The sequence below is a fragment of the Spizellomyces punctatus genome (genome assembly GCF_000182565.1).
Source record: "Spizellomyces punctatus DAOM BR117 chromosome Unknown supercont1.4, whole genome shotgun sequence".
NCBI lineage: Eukaryota > Fungi > Chytridiomycota > Chytridiomycetes > Spizellomycetales > Spizellomycetaceae > Spizellomyces > Spizellomyces punctatus.
In genome coordinates, this window is record NW_015971540.1 from 132,990 (window position 1) to 145,885 (window position 12,896).

General features: G+C 47.0%; 4 protein-coding genes across 4 annotated transcripts; 2 read left to right on the forward strand and 2 right to left on the reverse strand.

Moving 5' to 3' along the window:
- Positions 1–315: 315 nt before the first annotated feature.
- On the reverse strand, positions 316–2,331 carry SPPG_02485 (uncharacterized protein). Its single transcript, XM_016750772.1, has 5 exons — positions 1,825–2,331; positions 1,311–1,763; positions 1,060–1,247; positions 655–1,003; positions 316–595 (listed from the first exon to the last, which is right to left on the reverse strand). Exons 1-5 carry the CDS (start codon positions 2,166–2,168, stop codon positions 562–564), a joined length of 1,368 nt encoding a protein of 455 aa, XP_016610017.1. The 5' UTR covers positions 2,169–2,331; the 3' UTR covers positions 316–561.
- Positions 2,332–2,523: 192 nt separating this feature from the next.
- SPPG_02486 (uncharacterized protein) lies at positions 2,524–10,442 on the forward strand (the record flags this gene model as incomplete). The annotated part of the gene is made up of 24 exons (XM_016750773.1): positions 2,524–2,767; positions 2,835–2,953; positions 3,017–3,112; positions 3,171–3,291; positions 3,350–5,270; positions 5,336–6,353; positions 6,425–6,638; positions 6,703–6,930; positions 6,994–7,069; positions 7,133–7,199; positions 7,257–7,431; positions 7,491–7,597; positions 7,664–7,896; positions 7,958–8,064; positions 8,134–8,280; positions 8,343–8,518; positions 8,581–8,669; positions 8,739–8,905; positions 8,971–9,231; positions 9,303–9,435; positions 9,499–9,575; positions 9,638–9,779; positions 9,837–10,157; positions 10,223–10,442. Coding segments are annotated over 24 exons (6,334 nt in total), but the record flags the coding sequence as incomplete, so codon positions are not given.
- Positions 10,295–11,019, reverse strand: SPPG_02487 (uncharacterized protein). Its single transcript, XM_016750774.1, has 4 exons — positions 10,985–11,019; positions 10,870–10,929; positions 10,712–10,798; positions 10,295–10,647 (listed from the first exon to the last, which is right to left on the reverse strand). The coding sequence occupies exons 1-4, from the start codon at positions 11,006–11,008 to the stop codon at positions 10,501–10,503; spliced, it is 318 nt and encodes a 105-aa protein (XP_016610019.1). The 5' UTR covers positions 11,009–11,019; the 3' UTR covers positions 10,295–10,500.
- Positions 11,020–11,188: 169 nt separating this feature from the next.
- Positions 11,189–12,290, forward strand: SPPG_02488 (uncharacterized protein; the record flags this gene model as incomplete). The annotated part of the gene is made up of 3 exons (XM_016750775.1): positions 11,189–11,692; positions 11,765–12,058; positions 12,117–12,290. The coding sequence occupies 3 exons, from the start codon at positions 11,189–11,191 to the stop codon at positions 12,288–12,290; spliced, it is 972 nt and encodes a 323-aa protein (XP_016610020.1).
- Between the last annotated feature and the right edge of the window lie 606 nt (positions 12,291–12,896).

A 12,896-nucleotide genomic window follows, 5' to 3' on the forward strand; every position in this document is an offset into this window, starting at 1 on the left:
TCGTATTTCTGGACACCACCCCATTACCTATCAAAAGGATCTGCCCAAAGTGCGAGACGGGCACAAGAATCAAAACAAAAGATTGTTTATTTGAGGCACCATCAACAAACCATTGAGAGTTCCTCAACTGGGTACTTTGTTAATTCCCCATGTCTGCCGTTTTCTAATTCCAACCGTCCATTCTTCCTTTATGAATTTACATTGTACTTGTCACCCATAACATGCTTAACCTTGTTAAACTTCCGCCGAGGTAAACAAAAGCCCTCGAGGGTTGCGTTGATTTTAACTTTAGATTTGGTTCAATCCGTCACATGGCCTATATTGGATTAATTGCATTTGAACGATTGCATTTAACAATTTAAGAGGGCGGAGCTAAAAACTTCACAAAGATTTCAAGCACCGCAAGAATCTTGGCACCGACAAGAAACGCATAAAGAATGCACGTTATCCTACCCTCATTACCTCATCTAAGAACAATATTTTACATTTCAAAGGCTATGCTATTCTACAAACACATACACTCATTCCCCCACTATGTTGCAAAGACTGTATGCTGTGCTACTAACGCCGTGCTCTTGATTCATATGGATGAAACCTGCGGGTAGAGTTAAGAGATTGTACTATGGAAATGCGTCCATCATGCACGAAACCAACCTGCGAGATTGGGACTTTAGAGGCACATCGTCCCTCGAGTTCCGTCTCACAGGCCATGACAGCTCTAAACCACTATCTCTACGTTCAAATTTTGTGGCGGAGCAATCGATGGTTGACGAAATCGGAGATGAACAGGATTCACTTTCTGAAATTGGCGACGGAGAGGAACATTGGCGGCGGCCAAGAGGCCCTGAGCAGTTCATATAGGGAAGGTTCTTTTTCGGGAGATCCAAGCCAATTCTCGTAGTCTTCCGGTTCGTCGCACAGGTTTCCCCGCAGTACCATGTTATTTCGTTAGAATCTGCCCACACTGAATCCGGAATCTTTCCATGACATTCGATGTGATACGCTGTCGAATCGATATGAGAAACACAGCCCCATACTAGCGTGGTCAATAAATCTCACCTCGAGGACAGCCATCACATTGAACAAGAACTGTGCCGTTCGGGGAAGTTCTCTGGAAGCACACAATGCAAAAGTCTTGCAGGACAGGACGACATCGTTCACCTAACGATTCTCCTCGGAACTGAGTCAGATCGAGCCTGCTTTGCTTATCAGCATATCCATAGCCTTTGTAGTCACATCCATGTTTACTAGAGTTTGATGCGTTAGATCCCAGATCATTGGAGCCGACATTAGCATGATCCATAACCTACTTGCACAAGGTCCTCCGTCCCCAGGGACCAGGCCTGAACGCTGCAGTCTGTCCAGCTTTGGTCACTCCACAATACCGACACCAGTCAATACCCTTTTGAGTAAACTCCTCATATATAGTTGGTCTATGCGATTGGCGTACGACACAATCCTTGACAGGTTCATCATCTCCATCAATATCAATCATTTCGTCTTCTACGTCCACCTCCAGTACTCCGTCTGATATGCTTTCGATATCATCATCCTCCCTACCCGCGATTACTGCACTCCCATCCGTAAGATCATCCAGATCCGAGTCACAATCAAGAATCTCCAGATGTTCACTTTTACATGGAACACTCTCTGGGGGTTCGGGACTTGGCGAAAACAACACCGGATCTGACAAGTCGCCAAAAATTCGCCCGGATGTGATCGTGTCATCAACGCCGTTGTTTTCAGCGGTCAGATTAGCTTCCCTGTGATATGTATCGTATGTTAGCAGGTTGGCATTCATAACGCTGTATCGTGGGAACTTACGCATCTGCCGCCAATCCACTGAGCAAGTTTTCACCAAGTCCAGCCTGCAGCGCCTCCTGCAGAGGATTCAGCTCAAAGGAATCGCTCCTATCAATCACGTCTGAAGGATCGATGTCAATATCCTCTGCAGCCTCTTCGACCACCGCTGCTGTGGCGTTGGGCGGAAAAAGGCACGGATTCGGCAAGCTGGATGACTTTAAAGGGCCCGCGGGTATCACTATCGCAGTGAACATGGAGTCACTGTAATGGTGGGTATATTCGTCGACCAAGGCATCCGTGTTGCTCGGCGGCTCCAAGGGAAGGAAGGGAAGTGTGTGATACGGGTGCGTTGGCATTTCCAGCATACTTGTCAATTGTCTTTTAGTCTTCTTCTTTACACACACTCGTCTGTTTTGCTTCCAAACCCTGGTAGCAAGCTGTAATTTCTTGAACGAAATTCGTTGGCAAGTTGACAGCTGAAAGGGGAGTTTCCCTTCAATCTGACACCGCGCGTGTGGCCATGGAGGTTGTGGCCATTACAAGTGTGAGGTCATTCTCTCGGGCGATGGAAATGGCCAGAGATCCAATCAAACTTTCCGGTTTCATATCTGGATGGATTGCATGCATTCCATGGATCCAGTGTATTATAGTCACATGACATTTATGAATTCTTTTTGACGAGCGTTCAAACTACCAGTAGGTCTTGTTTGCTTTTTGCAACATGCCGTCTTCGTCCTTGTCCGCGCAGCTCAAGCAGCTGGCTGCGGCTCATGTGCCCGGTACAGGAAAGGGAAAGGCATCGCTTCTATTTACGGCCAAACAGGCGGCAGATATAGATATCGATAGTTTATTTGTAATTGGACGAAATGCCCTCGTCGACTTGTGTACCCACAACCCGGCCTTCAAAGACTTTGAAGAGACATTATTTTCAGAGAGAATAAAAACCTTGGATAGGACATTGCAGGTTTGCGTCTCGCCGTGTCATCAACAAACATGAAGCCCCATTTTTGACGCCGCCCCTTGTTCGATAGACAAAGGCGGACAATGAAAAGCTGGACGAAAGCATTAACAAGTTCTTGCGCCTTCTCTCGCCATATTTCCTTTTGCAAAGTACCTTCAAAGCTCTAGAGTGGCTTTTGCGGCGATTTCGGTGAGTATCCCGAACTGTGCATGATCCGTGTTCAACGAGTTCATCGACTTTCTTGTGATATAGAATCAACGAATTCAATGTCGACGTGATCGTGGAATGTATCCTTCCTTACCATGAAACGAAGCAGTTTGTGCAGGTGGTCGGCGTACTCGCCCTACCGTAAGTATCTGCGTCTCTGGCCCTTCGTTAAACTGGATTCTGAACGTGTCATACACAGTGAGGACTCGCGGTGGGGTTTTCTCAAGGCGATCCAAAAGACCAAGGTGCCTCTGGACCGGGTCACATTGATCCAACGATTGACAGCTGACAGAACTGTGTTGGAGTTCATTTGTGGAATGGTATGAAGAAATATGGTTTTGGAACATTTGGAGATACGCTGACATGACTGGTTTTTAGATTATATCCTCCAAACAAGCGGGAGTGATCAATAGAACTTTATGGACTTTCTTCGCCTTGACCGTTATTCAATATATCCAGAGTTTGACAGTAGTGTCTGATGAGGACATACGCCTGCTTCTGGCCCCACTTCTTTCCCTCTTGCGTATCGGAAATCCCCAATACGCGGATCTCTTGGCGACAGCGCAGATGGTGTTTGCTCAGATTGCCAACCGTGCCCCCCTGAGCAACGAAGTTGTGTTAACCATTGTGGAGAATGCGGCGGCGGGTGTTACCCCCACCACTCTGCAGTCGTCGATCACCTTCCTCTTGACAATATATCGGTCCCAGGAAATCGGCGCTATACCTGCCAAAGCATTTTCTCGTTTATTGGATGTAAAGGGATTTGAGGAAACGCTGGCACAAATAAACAAGACGTACGAGGCAGATAAGCTGCTCTGCCCAATGTTCGAGGCCGCCGTTAGTGCACTCGGCAGTCCTGAAAGTGCCCAAAAACTTGCAGCAAGGGCCGAGCAATTTATCGAAGTGATCCTTGATCACGGGGAGCCATCCAGTGAAGCACTTTCCTTCTTCGTCAATGCTATTCTCCAGTCGTATCTGGAAAACAGGGATCCCGACGAAGGTTCTGCACTGAAGCTTAAGAATATCTTGCAATCAATGCAGCGTAGGCACGGTCATGCCGTGGACCAAGTTGTAGAGGCAAAGTTAAAGGATTGCGAACAGCGCGGTGACAAGGAACAACAGCAGGCTCTCTACGACTTTGTAACATCAACATTTAGAGGAACAGGCGGCCGGGTTGTAAAGAATGCAAACACCACGTTATACCTTAGCCTCCAACACGTAAATGCCAACATTCGTTTGATGGCACTAGAAAATTTGACGGAGATGTTGAGCAACGGTGAACAAGAAGATATCGAATTTGCGGAAGATATCCTGTTAAGCCGACTACAGGATGATGACGACCGTGTTCTAAAACACGTACTTGAGCTGCCTCTCCTAACCGATATCGTTGAGCCTTTGAAATTGGCCCCTGCAATGCAAGCGTTGTTGCGTTCTGAAACAGTTTCATTGAAAAACAAATGCCGAGCGTTTGATATATGTGTGGAGCTATTGAAGTCCGACGAAACGCGAACCCTATCCTCTCTCAGGCACGACATATTGGGATGCTTCCTCCTCACAAGGGAATCTCGTCGACTCAACAGACACTCCTTCGCATGTGCCGCGAAACCTGGTTTCCCACTTCAGGAACTTGTTCGGAAATGCGAGAACCTAGTCTCTGACCTTGACACTTTGATCGAGTCTAAGGATGGAAAGGCTGCAAAGAGCGCTGCATTCGTCCCTGTAACAGCACGCGCAATCTCTACCTTGGCGAATAATCTGAAGAAACCAAAGACCGCTGCAAATATTGATGCCTACGTGGAAGGCTTAGCATCGGCATCTTTCTCTACGCGCCAGTTGAGCGCATTGGTTTTGATCAAAGCTCTTCAAGCTAAAACCGCCGGAGAACAACTGCAATTGGCTGATCGAATCGTTGCCATTGTTGCGAAGCAATTGAGCACAGTCAAACGTGATAGCCAAAACGATTGTACTATTCAAGAGGAAACTGGATTGCTCAAAGATATCGTCAACGTCCGTGCGAGCAATGCTTCAAGTCATGCTGTCGAGTTCCAGGTTGTTATGTTTGTACTGAAAAGCGTAATTGACACCATTATTCGACCAAACGCTGCAACTATTGCATGGTTATCAACCGAGGATGAGCCGAGCGAAGATGCTAGCCTTTATCGACGACTGATCGTACGTCTTTATGAGACGGTATCATCTCTGAATGGAAACGCAGCCGAGGTCTTGCTGACGACTCTTCTTCGGAAGCACTTGGCAATGGACGCAGTGCAGTTTTGCACTGCGTACTGGGTGGATAACGGTAGGAACATATTCTCTCCCTACTACTCGTTAACTTAACCTCATGAACCTTCTTTAAATTGCTAGATAAACCTGTATCCTTGCAGATTAACAGCTTAACAATAGCCACCTCGTTCATCAACATCGCCGCGGATCCTGATGTTGTGCTAAAATACGATTTCCAATTGGTAATCCCTTCTTTGTTCACTGCCCTGGCCAATCCGGAAAAGGCAGTACGGAGTGCAGCTCTAGACTGTCTGCAAGCGATCAAAAACAGCTACGCAAAATGTAATGGAGAATCCAAGTCGAAGAAAGTTCAGACTCAGATCTTTGCCTACGACCAGTTCTACGGTCAAAGTTCCAAGCAGGTCCAGTATTTGACTTTGACCGCAGCTGCAACCTTTGTGGGAGCAGTTCTTGAAGGAAAGGAGGAGCTGTTGACGGATGCGGGATTTTTGGAGCGCTACATTCACGATCTTCTTTTGACAAGTTCCGAGAAGAAGATGAGCTATAAGGAGGACCTTTTGTCTTTCCTTTTATCAAATATCCTGGCATTCCCGAAGATCGGTGCTCAAATCTCACTGGTATCCACATTAAGATTGGTCGATTCCTCCACGAAGATGAAGACGCTCCATCCTTTACTGGAATCGTTATTGAAGCGTTTGAGCGGGGATCAGACTTCCACCGAAGAGCTTCGATTGATTGGTGCACTTATCCAGTGCTTCACTCCTAAAGCAACTACCAGCCTGTTCAAGATGAAAAATGATCGATACGTGCGCATTTTCTGCAGGCTTCTCGGCGCGGGGGATGATGTTGGCTCCTTCAACCGGGCACAATTCGCCGGCGGATTGTCTGTTGAACGTTTGGCTCTGCAACAAATTGACAGTAAATGGTTTATTGCTATTCCTGCCGACCGGCAGAGTGAGATATTTTCAGCTGTTGTGCGACTAGCTTATGAAGGAGAGCAGTCTGTGGTGCAGGATGCGAAGACTGTTTTGAAAACCATACCAGCGTCATACGAACTGATTTTGGCTCAGCTCTTATGCTGCCAGGAGGTACTGTTACAGACTGAGAAACGACCAAGCAAAAAAACCAAGGCCGCGAGGTGGGTGCTTTTGCCTATAGAATGATCATATCACCGAAATTGTGTTGACGCGCTACTCCCAATTCGTGTAGTCGTGAGTTGACAGAGGCCTTCTACCGCTTGAGCACGATTCTCGAGCTACTTGAATACAAGGACGACATTGCTGGAAAACAGAATCTCGTTGTGCCACTATTCGACCTGCTTGGCCATATTTTGAATGCGGAAGTTACCGATATTCCGGTTTCTGTCGAATATGTGAAGCAGTTGATCCTGTCCGTTGAGCTATCGCTGTTCAAGGATATTAAGGTAGGTGACTTGCCAAATTTCCAGTATTTCAACAAACCTGAAAATAACGGCTTTGCGTAATTAGAAATTCGGCTGGCAAATTGACGAGGCTGCGTTGCGTGTCGACCTTATCGTACAATGCATCCGAGTCACAGATAATCCACAGACACACAATGCATCCCTTCTGCTCATGGCAGCCATTGCCACCGTGTACCCACAAAGCGTGCTACTCAACATTATGCCCGTCTTCACATTTATGGGGGCGAATGTTTTGCGGCAGGATGACAATTACAGTTTCCATGTCATTCAGCAGGTAACTCATCTGTTGCAGAGAGATAAACAGCGACGCATGTATGCTGATCTGCTCCTTTGCTAGACCTTGACTACAATCATCCCTCCGCTCGTGCAAAGACACCAGACGGCTGGAGAGAGTCGTGAGAGGATGTTGCATGGTAGGGCGAGCCATCTCTGATACCGTTTGGACATATACTCACTCATGCCCTGCCATCTTTAAGAGGTGAAGCCCGTCATGGGAGTGTTTGTGGATGCTCTTTCCCACATTCCCAAGCATCGCCGTCTCAGGTATCTCGTTCTATTTTCGCAGTACATTCCCGAATGACCGCCTAACCTCTGTCATAGATTGTTCACGGTACTGATTTCTACGCTGGGAGCCGACACCTTCCTGGATGCCATCATTCTCATGCTCATCGCGAAGCACTCGGCCAAAAGCAAACTCCCTGTCAACGCCACCGATGGACTTGGCGAGTTTACTTTGTCGGTCATGTTACAATTCCCCGTCAGCGTCCAGTTGAAGGTAACACAGTCGTGAACGTCTGTCTTCTCGATTGGTCGCTAATATTCCAACATTGATAGGCTTTGATTTCCATGCTCAACACCACAAGTGCCCTACCATTCGACCAAGCCGAATTGGATAAGGAAAAGCAAATGGACGCTGATGAGTCTGGAATTATTGATTCAAAGTGAGTCCTCCTTGGATATGGGTACCGGATACTAGAGACATACTTATGCGTGCCCTTGTATCGTAGGACGCATTCTGCAAAAGAGCTTCGCCACATCAAACTGGCGACGGTTGACTTTGCTCATCAGCTCTTATCCAACCGGTTGTTTGTCAGCAAAGTCCTTGACCTGCCTACAGAGGAGATTGAAGCTGAACAGCTGAACCTTGTGGAAGCTATTCTGGTTTCCACCTCCAATGCGAATTCGTATCAGGCGGAGAGTGACGCGCGAGGACATACCGTTGGAGTCAAGTTTGCAAAAGGTTAGACAGGCTTTAGATGTGTGAATTTTAGCAACGGTGATCTAACTGGATTCTTTTGCAGCCATGTCCAAGATATTATATGATACGCTGGGCAAGGCGAATGGACTTTTGTCACTATCTTCGTTCTTGAACGTGGTCTCTCGTTTGATGAAGCACGAGAATCATATTGTAGGTTCTCCCTCTAGCGCGTCTAGTGAACTGCCACTGACCATGCTTGACGCGCTATCCTCCTTGCAGATTCGACGAAAAGCTATTACGCTTTTGGATGCCAAGGTGACGGCGATAGGCGACAATATTACAGATGACATGTTGCCGCAGTTCGCCCATATCGTTGAGGGTTTGAAAGATATTTTGTCGGGTGCCAAGGACGTCAAGGACCAGGAGGTTCGTATTCTTCTCATATTTATTTTATTTGACACCTCATACGCTGATACTTTACAATTTAGATGCTGGAAAACAAGCAAACCGCTCTTCTCTGTTTGACTACCATGGCAAATACCATGGCACAAGCAGATCCAGACACATATGTGGCGATTTTGGATGTGCTTGTTAGCGAGGCAGCATTGTTGAGCGACAACCGTCAGATTACCGCTTCTTCCATGGTTTGCCTGACCTCAATCAGGTTCGCATCATACCAGTTTCACACGTATTCCAATCCGCCTTTGTATTAATATGTTTTTACAGCATGCAGTTGGGATCGCGGGTCCTCCCGTATCTGCCAAAGTTCATGCCCGTTATTATTGCAGCGCTCAAAGACGGGCTGGCAGAGAAAGGTTCGAATGCACTATTGCACATTTCCGGTGTATCTGGGGCAGATAATAATGGCGTTCTCTCACTTACAGAAGCAAGCGATGCAAAACAGCTTGTGATATTGGGCGCTTTAGGGTCCCTTCATGCTTTGGTAGACACTGTACCGCAGTTTATAAGTCCTTATGTTCTACCATTGCTTGAACAAGCCCTCCATCCTGCTCTTCAAGGCACTGCTGAGCAAGAAGGTTTTAGCAGTAGGGTAAGTAATCATGAACAATCGACAGTTCTGATGATGCCGCAGTCTAATGTCTATACTGAGTGCAGGCGATAGAGAAGAGTAATGATCTTCTAAGCACCATTGCACGAAAAGTCGCACCACGCATCCTCCTCCCGGCAATCTTCTCTCACCTCAAAATTGCACTCCAGTCAGGGCGTCAGTCGATGCTGGCGCTATTTGATCTTGTCGGCAACACGATTGCTCACATGGCTCGTACCGACTTGACTCAATATCGAACGGAGCTTTTCCGATTCTTTTTGGTTTCATTCGATTACCGTCGTACATATGCCAGCAAGATTTCAGAAGAGGTATGTAGCATAACTGCTTTCACTTTCTTGTGCTTTAGAGACACTAAATCATATGGATTGTGTGTCAACAGGATGTGGAAGCTGTCGAAAACAGCATCATATCGTCGTTCTTGCAGCTCGTTATGAAGCTGAATGAAACTTTGTTCAAACCTCTGTTCCTCAAGCTGGTGGACTGGGCAACTTCGGAGCTTTTGATAAAGCACGGTGAGTGTTTGGTAGCTGAAAGCGGGTTAAACTTCCCTCCAGCTTATTTTATCCCTACTTTAGGTTTGAGTGAAGAGGGTGTCAATGCGCGCCAGCTGTTCTTCTACCGCTTGGTGGATAGCCTCTTGGGTCGCCTCAAGGTACGTCCGGTGGTGAAATCGTTAGAATGTAGAATGAAAAGCTAATCGCGACGCTGCTATAGTCCATCTTTGCCCCATACTATGTATACGTCTTGGATAATTCCATTGCAAAGCTCAACGCATTCACGAAGCAGGACTACCCCCACGCGCTATGGATGTACATTGTCAGTTCGCTGCATAAATGCTTCCTTTATGATAATGATGGTAAGCAAGCTGTTTCCTGTGCATTCGTCATACTATCGTATACTCATTTGTTTTCAGGAATGATTGATGCTGCCAAGTTTGATAAACTCCTACCACCACTTGTCAACCAAATTGAAACCATGGATCACCACGGCAAGGATTACATGGATCGTATGACCGGCTACCTTGTGCCGTGTCTCGGTCAATTGGCAGTGACTGCAGGGAAAGACACAATGTGGAAGCCACTTAATCACCAAGTGTTGTTGAAAACACGCAGCGAGCATGCGGAGATCCGTCTTGTGGCCCTGAAAGTTTTGCAAGAGTTGTACACCCGCTTGGGTGAGGAGATGCTCATTCTCTTCCCGGAGACGATCCCCTTCTTGGCAGAGTTGATGGAGGGTAAGTTTGACATCACGTTGATCGGCCACTGTACGAGCTCCACTAATACTTGAACGTTAATGCAGATGATGACGCGCAAGTCGAAGCACTATGTCAAGAAGTTTGTCTACAGATTCAGCAGTATATTGGAGAAGATATTCAGCAGTATTTTAATGCATGAAGGGACAGTGGAAGATCATCAGTCTATATAATGGGGATGTCTGCTTCCGGGAAACGGTCCTTTGGGAAGATGCGGCATGTAAATATTAGCAATTATTTTCATAATAGAACATGGGTAGAGCAGGATGCGTTGTTAACTTGCAGTCGAATGTTTTCATTTGGTTGTTGCTACAATACTCGCAACTCAGAATAATAGCCTCTTCACAACTGGCCACACCCCAGTCTCCTTCTGCCCCTCCTTCACTTCCACATCGGTGTCTGTTGGTATTTCAATCTTTGGCAGGTATTTCACTGGATGAGATCGATACATTGGCCAAGGTGGTATGGATACCTATCATGCAGACTGGTTATTGAAAGATACAAGACGACACACTAGGCCTAAGCATATATCTTACCAATGACGCTATTATCCCACCAGCAAGTAGAATGTATAAGGTTGTTTGGAGTGACTGTAGCGCAAAGCCCACCAAGAAGGATACTATCTGCAAGGGTGAAAGGATGGGGCGATATGAGCAATTTATATGCCATAGTTTGGAACCTTAAGAACACGCACTCCACTGAATGTAAGGATGAGGTGAAGGTATCTTTCGGAAAGACGCTGTCCCTCAAAGTCCTGTAAAGTTTGTCAGACTTGCGTACCCGGAGAGAGAGAAGCCTGCTCTACTTACTATTTTTGCGTCCAGGTCGAGCATTGTCAAATGGCGCTCTGAAGGTGTGTCGGGCCACGGGCTGGTCAAGGTGAGATCGGTCACGTGTAAGTGATGAGCACATCCTGCTGGATGGTCTGCTTGCATTGCCGACTATCAGTGATGCGACGGCACTCATCGTTGGCACTGGTTATTTCTCGTCGTCTCCTTCGCGCGGCTCACGGAATGCACACAGAACATGAAGGTTCTCAAGGTGGTCTAGTGCACCGCCCCAGTCTGACGGGGTCTTCTGGAACCGTGCGTCTTCGCAGTGTGATGACGTCCACTCAAGGTCGTGCCCGAGAGGTGGAGACGGGACATGCAGAGTCGCAAGGAGAGATAGCCTTCGGGGATAAGCATGTGGTCCGTTCCTTTGAAATAGAACGACATTTGTCTTCTGAAGATGCGAATAATCACAAGAATTTCGAACAGAACGCTGTCGTGACAAGGACGGGGTTGGATGGGCAAGTCGTATCCGCACACTCCCACGTCAGCAAACGAGCGAGGACAGCTTTGGAAGATGCTGACCACGGATCAATTGCGGAGGGAAAAAAAGTGAAGGAGCGACCAAATTTCTTCCTCTCAATGCGTCTGAACGACCCAGACATTCAAGGCCACTTTCATCATTTTTATGAACATATGCACACACAGCATCCGATCCTGAAGCCATGTCTTATTCCACCGCAGCAGGTGAGATGCTCTCAAGAGCTCAGCCAGAACTGCTAGGATCTCCGCTGAAGACGCATGGCTTCTTGCTTGCAGATGCATCTGACTCTACTAGTTATGCACCTTGATGACACAACCAAAGATGAAGCTATCAAATGCTTTAATAGTTCGCGTGAGATTGTACAGAATTACTTCAACGGCAGGCGTCCGTCCTTGCATTTTCGGGGAACTGGCTCCTTTGGTAGTCGAGTCGTCTTTGCCACACCGGAGCAGAATGCTGACCTAGACATGGTTCGAGAAATGGCGGCAGCTCTAAAGCAGCATTTTACTGATTGGGGAATCTCTCTCCCGGGTAATAAGGAGGCGTTCGTTCCCCACTGTACTCTCATGGTAAAGTTCAGTTGGACACGTCTTTAAGAAGTTCAACATCTGAAAGAACTCTGTTTAGAAAATCAAAGATAGCCGCAAATTGAAATTCATTCCAAAGGAAGCTTGGAAGGAGTTCAAGGAAGTCGATTGGGGCTCCTCAATCGTAGCCAACTTGGAGCTCTCCTCCATGATTGCGAAGAAAGATCCCGATGGGTATTACAAAGCCATTGCTACCTTGCCTTTCGGTAAATGAGGAATTGCGGATTCCTCGTTGATGAAAGAACACGAACATCAGTGGAAACACTTACGAACCACCGCCATCTCTCCAAAGCACCTCCCATTCGGCCAGATTCTGAGCAATTGCTCAACAGGCAATGCATATGCGAGATTGGCGATCGGTTGAGGTTCCACTTGATTCAATTCAGATGGTTGCACCCTGTGGCTGTCTTGAGAGTCTTGAGTTGTATGCGCTCTCCTGCAGTGGATCTTTGGGTGCCATGGGGGCCATACGATTTTCAGGCCTTGCGAATGACGCCTGGCGACACCTGGTACCTGTTGCTGAACTTGAAACTAGGCGACAAATGACAGCGAAGTTTGCATCAGAGCTACGCAATGCAAATACTCCAATGGAATTTGCCCACTAAATAAATAGAATAGAATTACATGTGTCTCTCCAAATGGACAAAATCGGCATCCCTTCTAGCCGATACTGCTTCACTTTCGTTTCTTTCTTTACATCTTTGGCAATTGTAGGTTTCGCACTCCCCCCAGTCTCAAAACATACAAACATGCATGGGTGGCAACGTAATCGTGCCCATATGCATCGAGGTACACTGCATCACGTAGAGTTCAATGCTCG

What these genes read in the sequence shown, in the direction of transcription:
- SPPG_02485 (XM_016750772.1), bottom strand. Translation starts at nt 2,168, where the DNA reads ATGCTGGAAATGCCAACGCACCCGTATCACACACTTCCCTTCCTTCCC. An exon ending in GGACGGAGGACCTTGTGCAA is followed by an intron (nt 1,248 to 1,310) that starts GTAGGTTATGGA and finishes ATCAAACTCTAG; the next exon opens with TAAACATGGATGTGACTACA. An exon ending in ATGTGATGGCTGTCCTCGAG is followed by an intron (nt 1,004 to 1,059) that starts GTGAGATTTATT and finishes TCGATTCGACAG; the next exon opens with CGTATCACATCGAATGTCAT.
- SPPG_02487 (XM_016750774.1), bottom strand. Translation starts at nt 11,008, where the DNA reads ATGCTCGACCTGGACGCAAAAATA. An exon ending in TCGACCTGGACGCAAAAATA is followed by an intron (nt 10,930 to 10,984) that starts GTAAGTAGAGCA and finishes CAAACTTTACAG; the next exon opens with GACTTTGAGGGACAGCGTCT. An exon ending in TCATCCTTACATTCAGTGGA is followed by an intron (nt 10,799 to 10,869) that starts GTGCGTGTTCTT and finishes TCACCCTTGCAG; the next exon opens with ATAGTATCCTTCTTGGTGGG.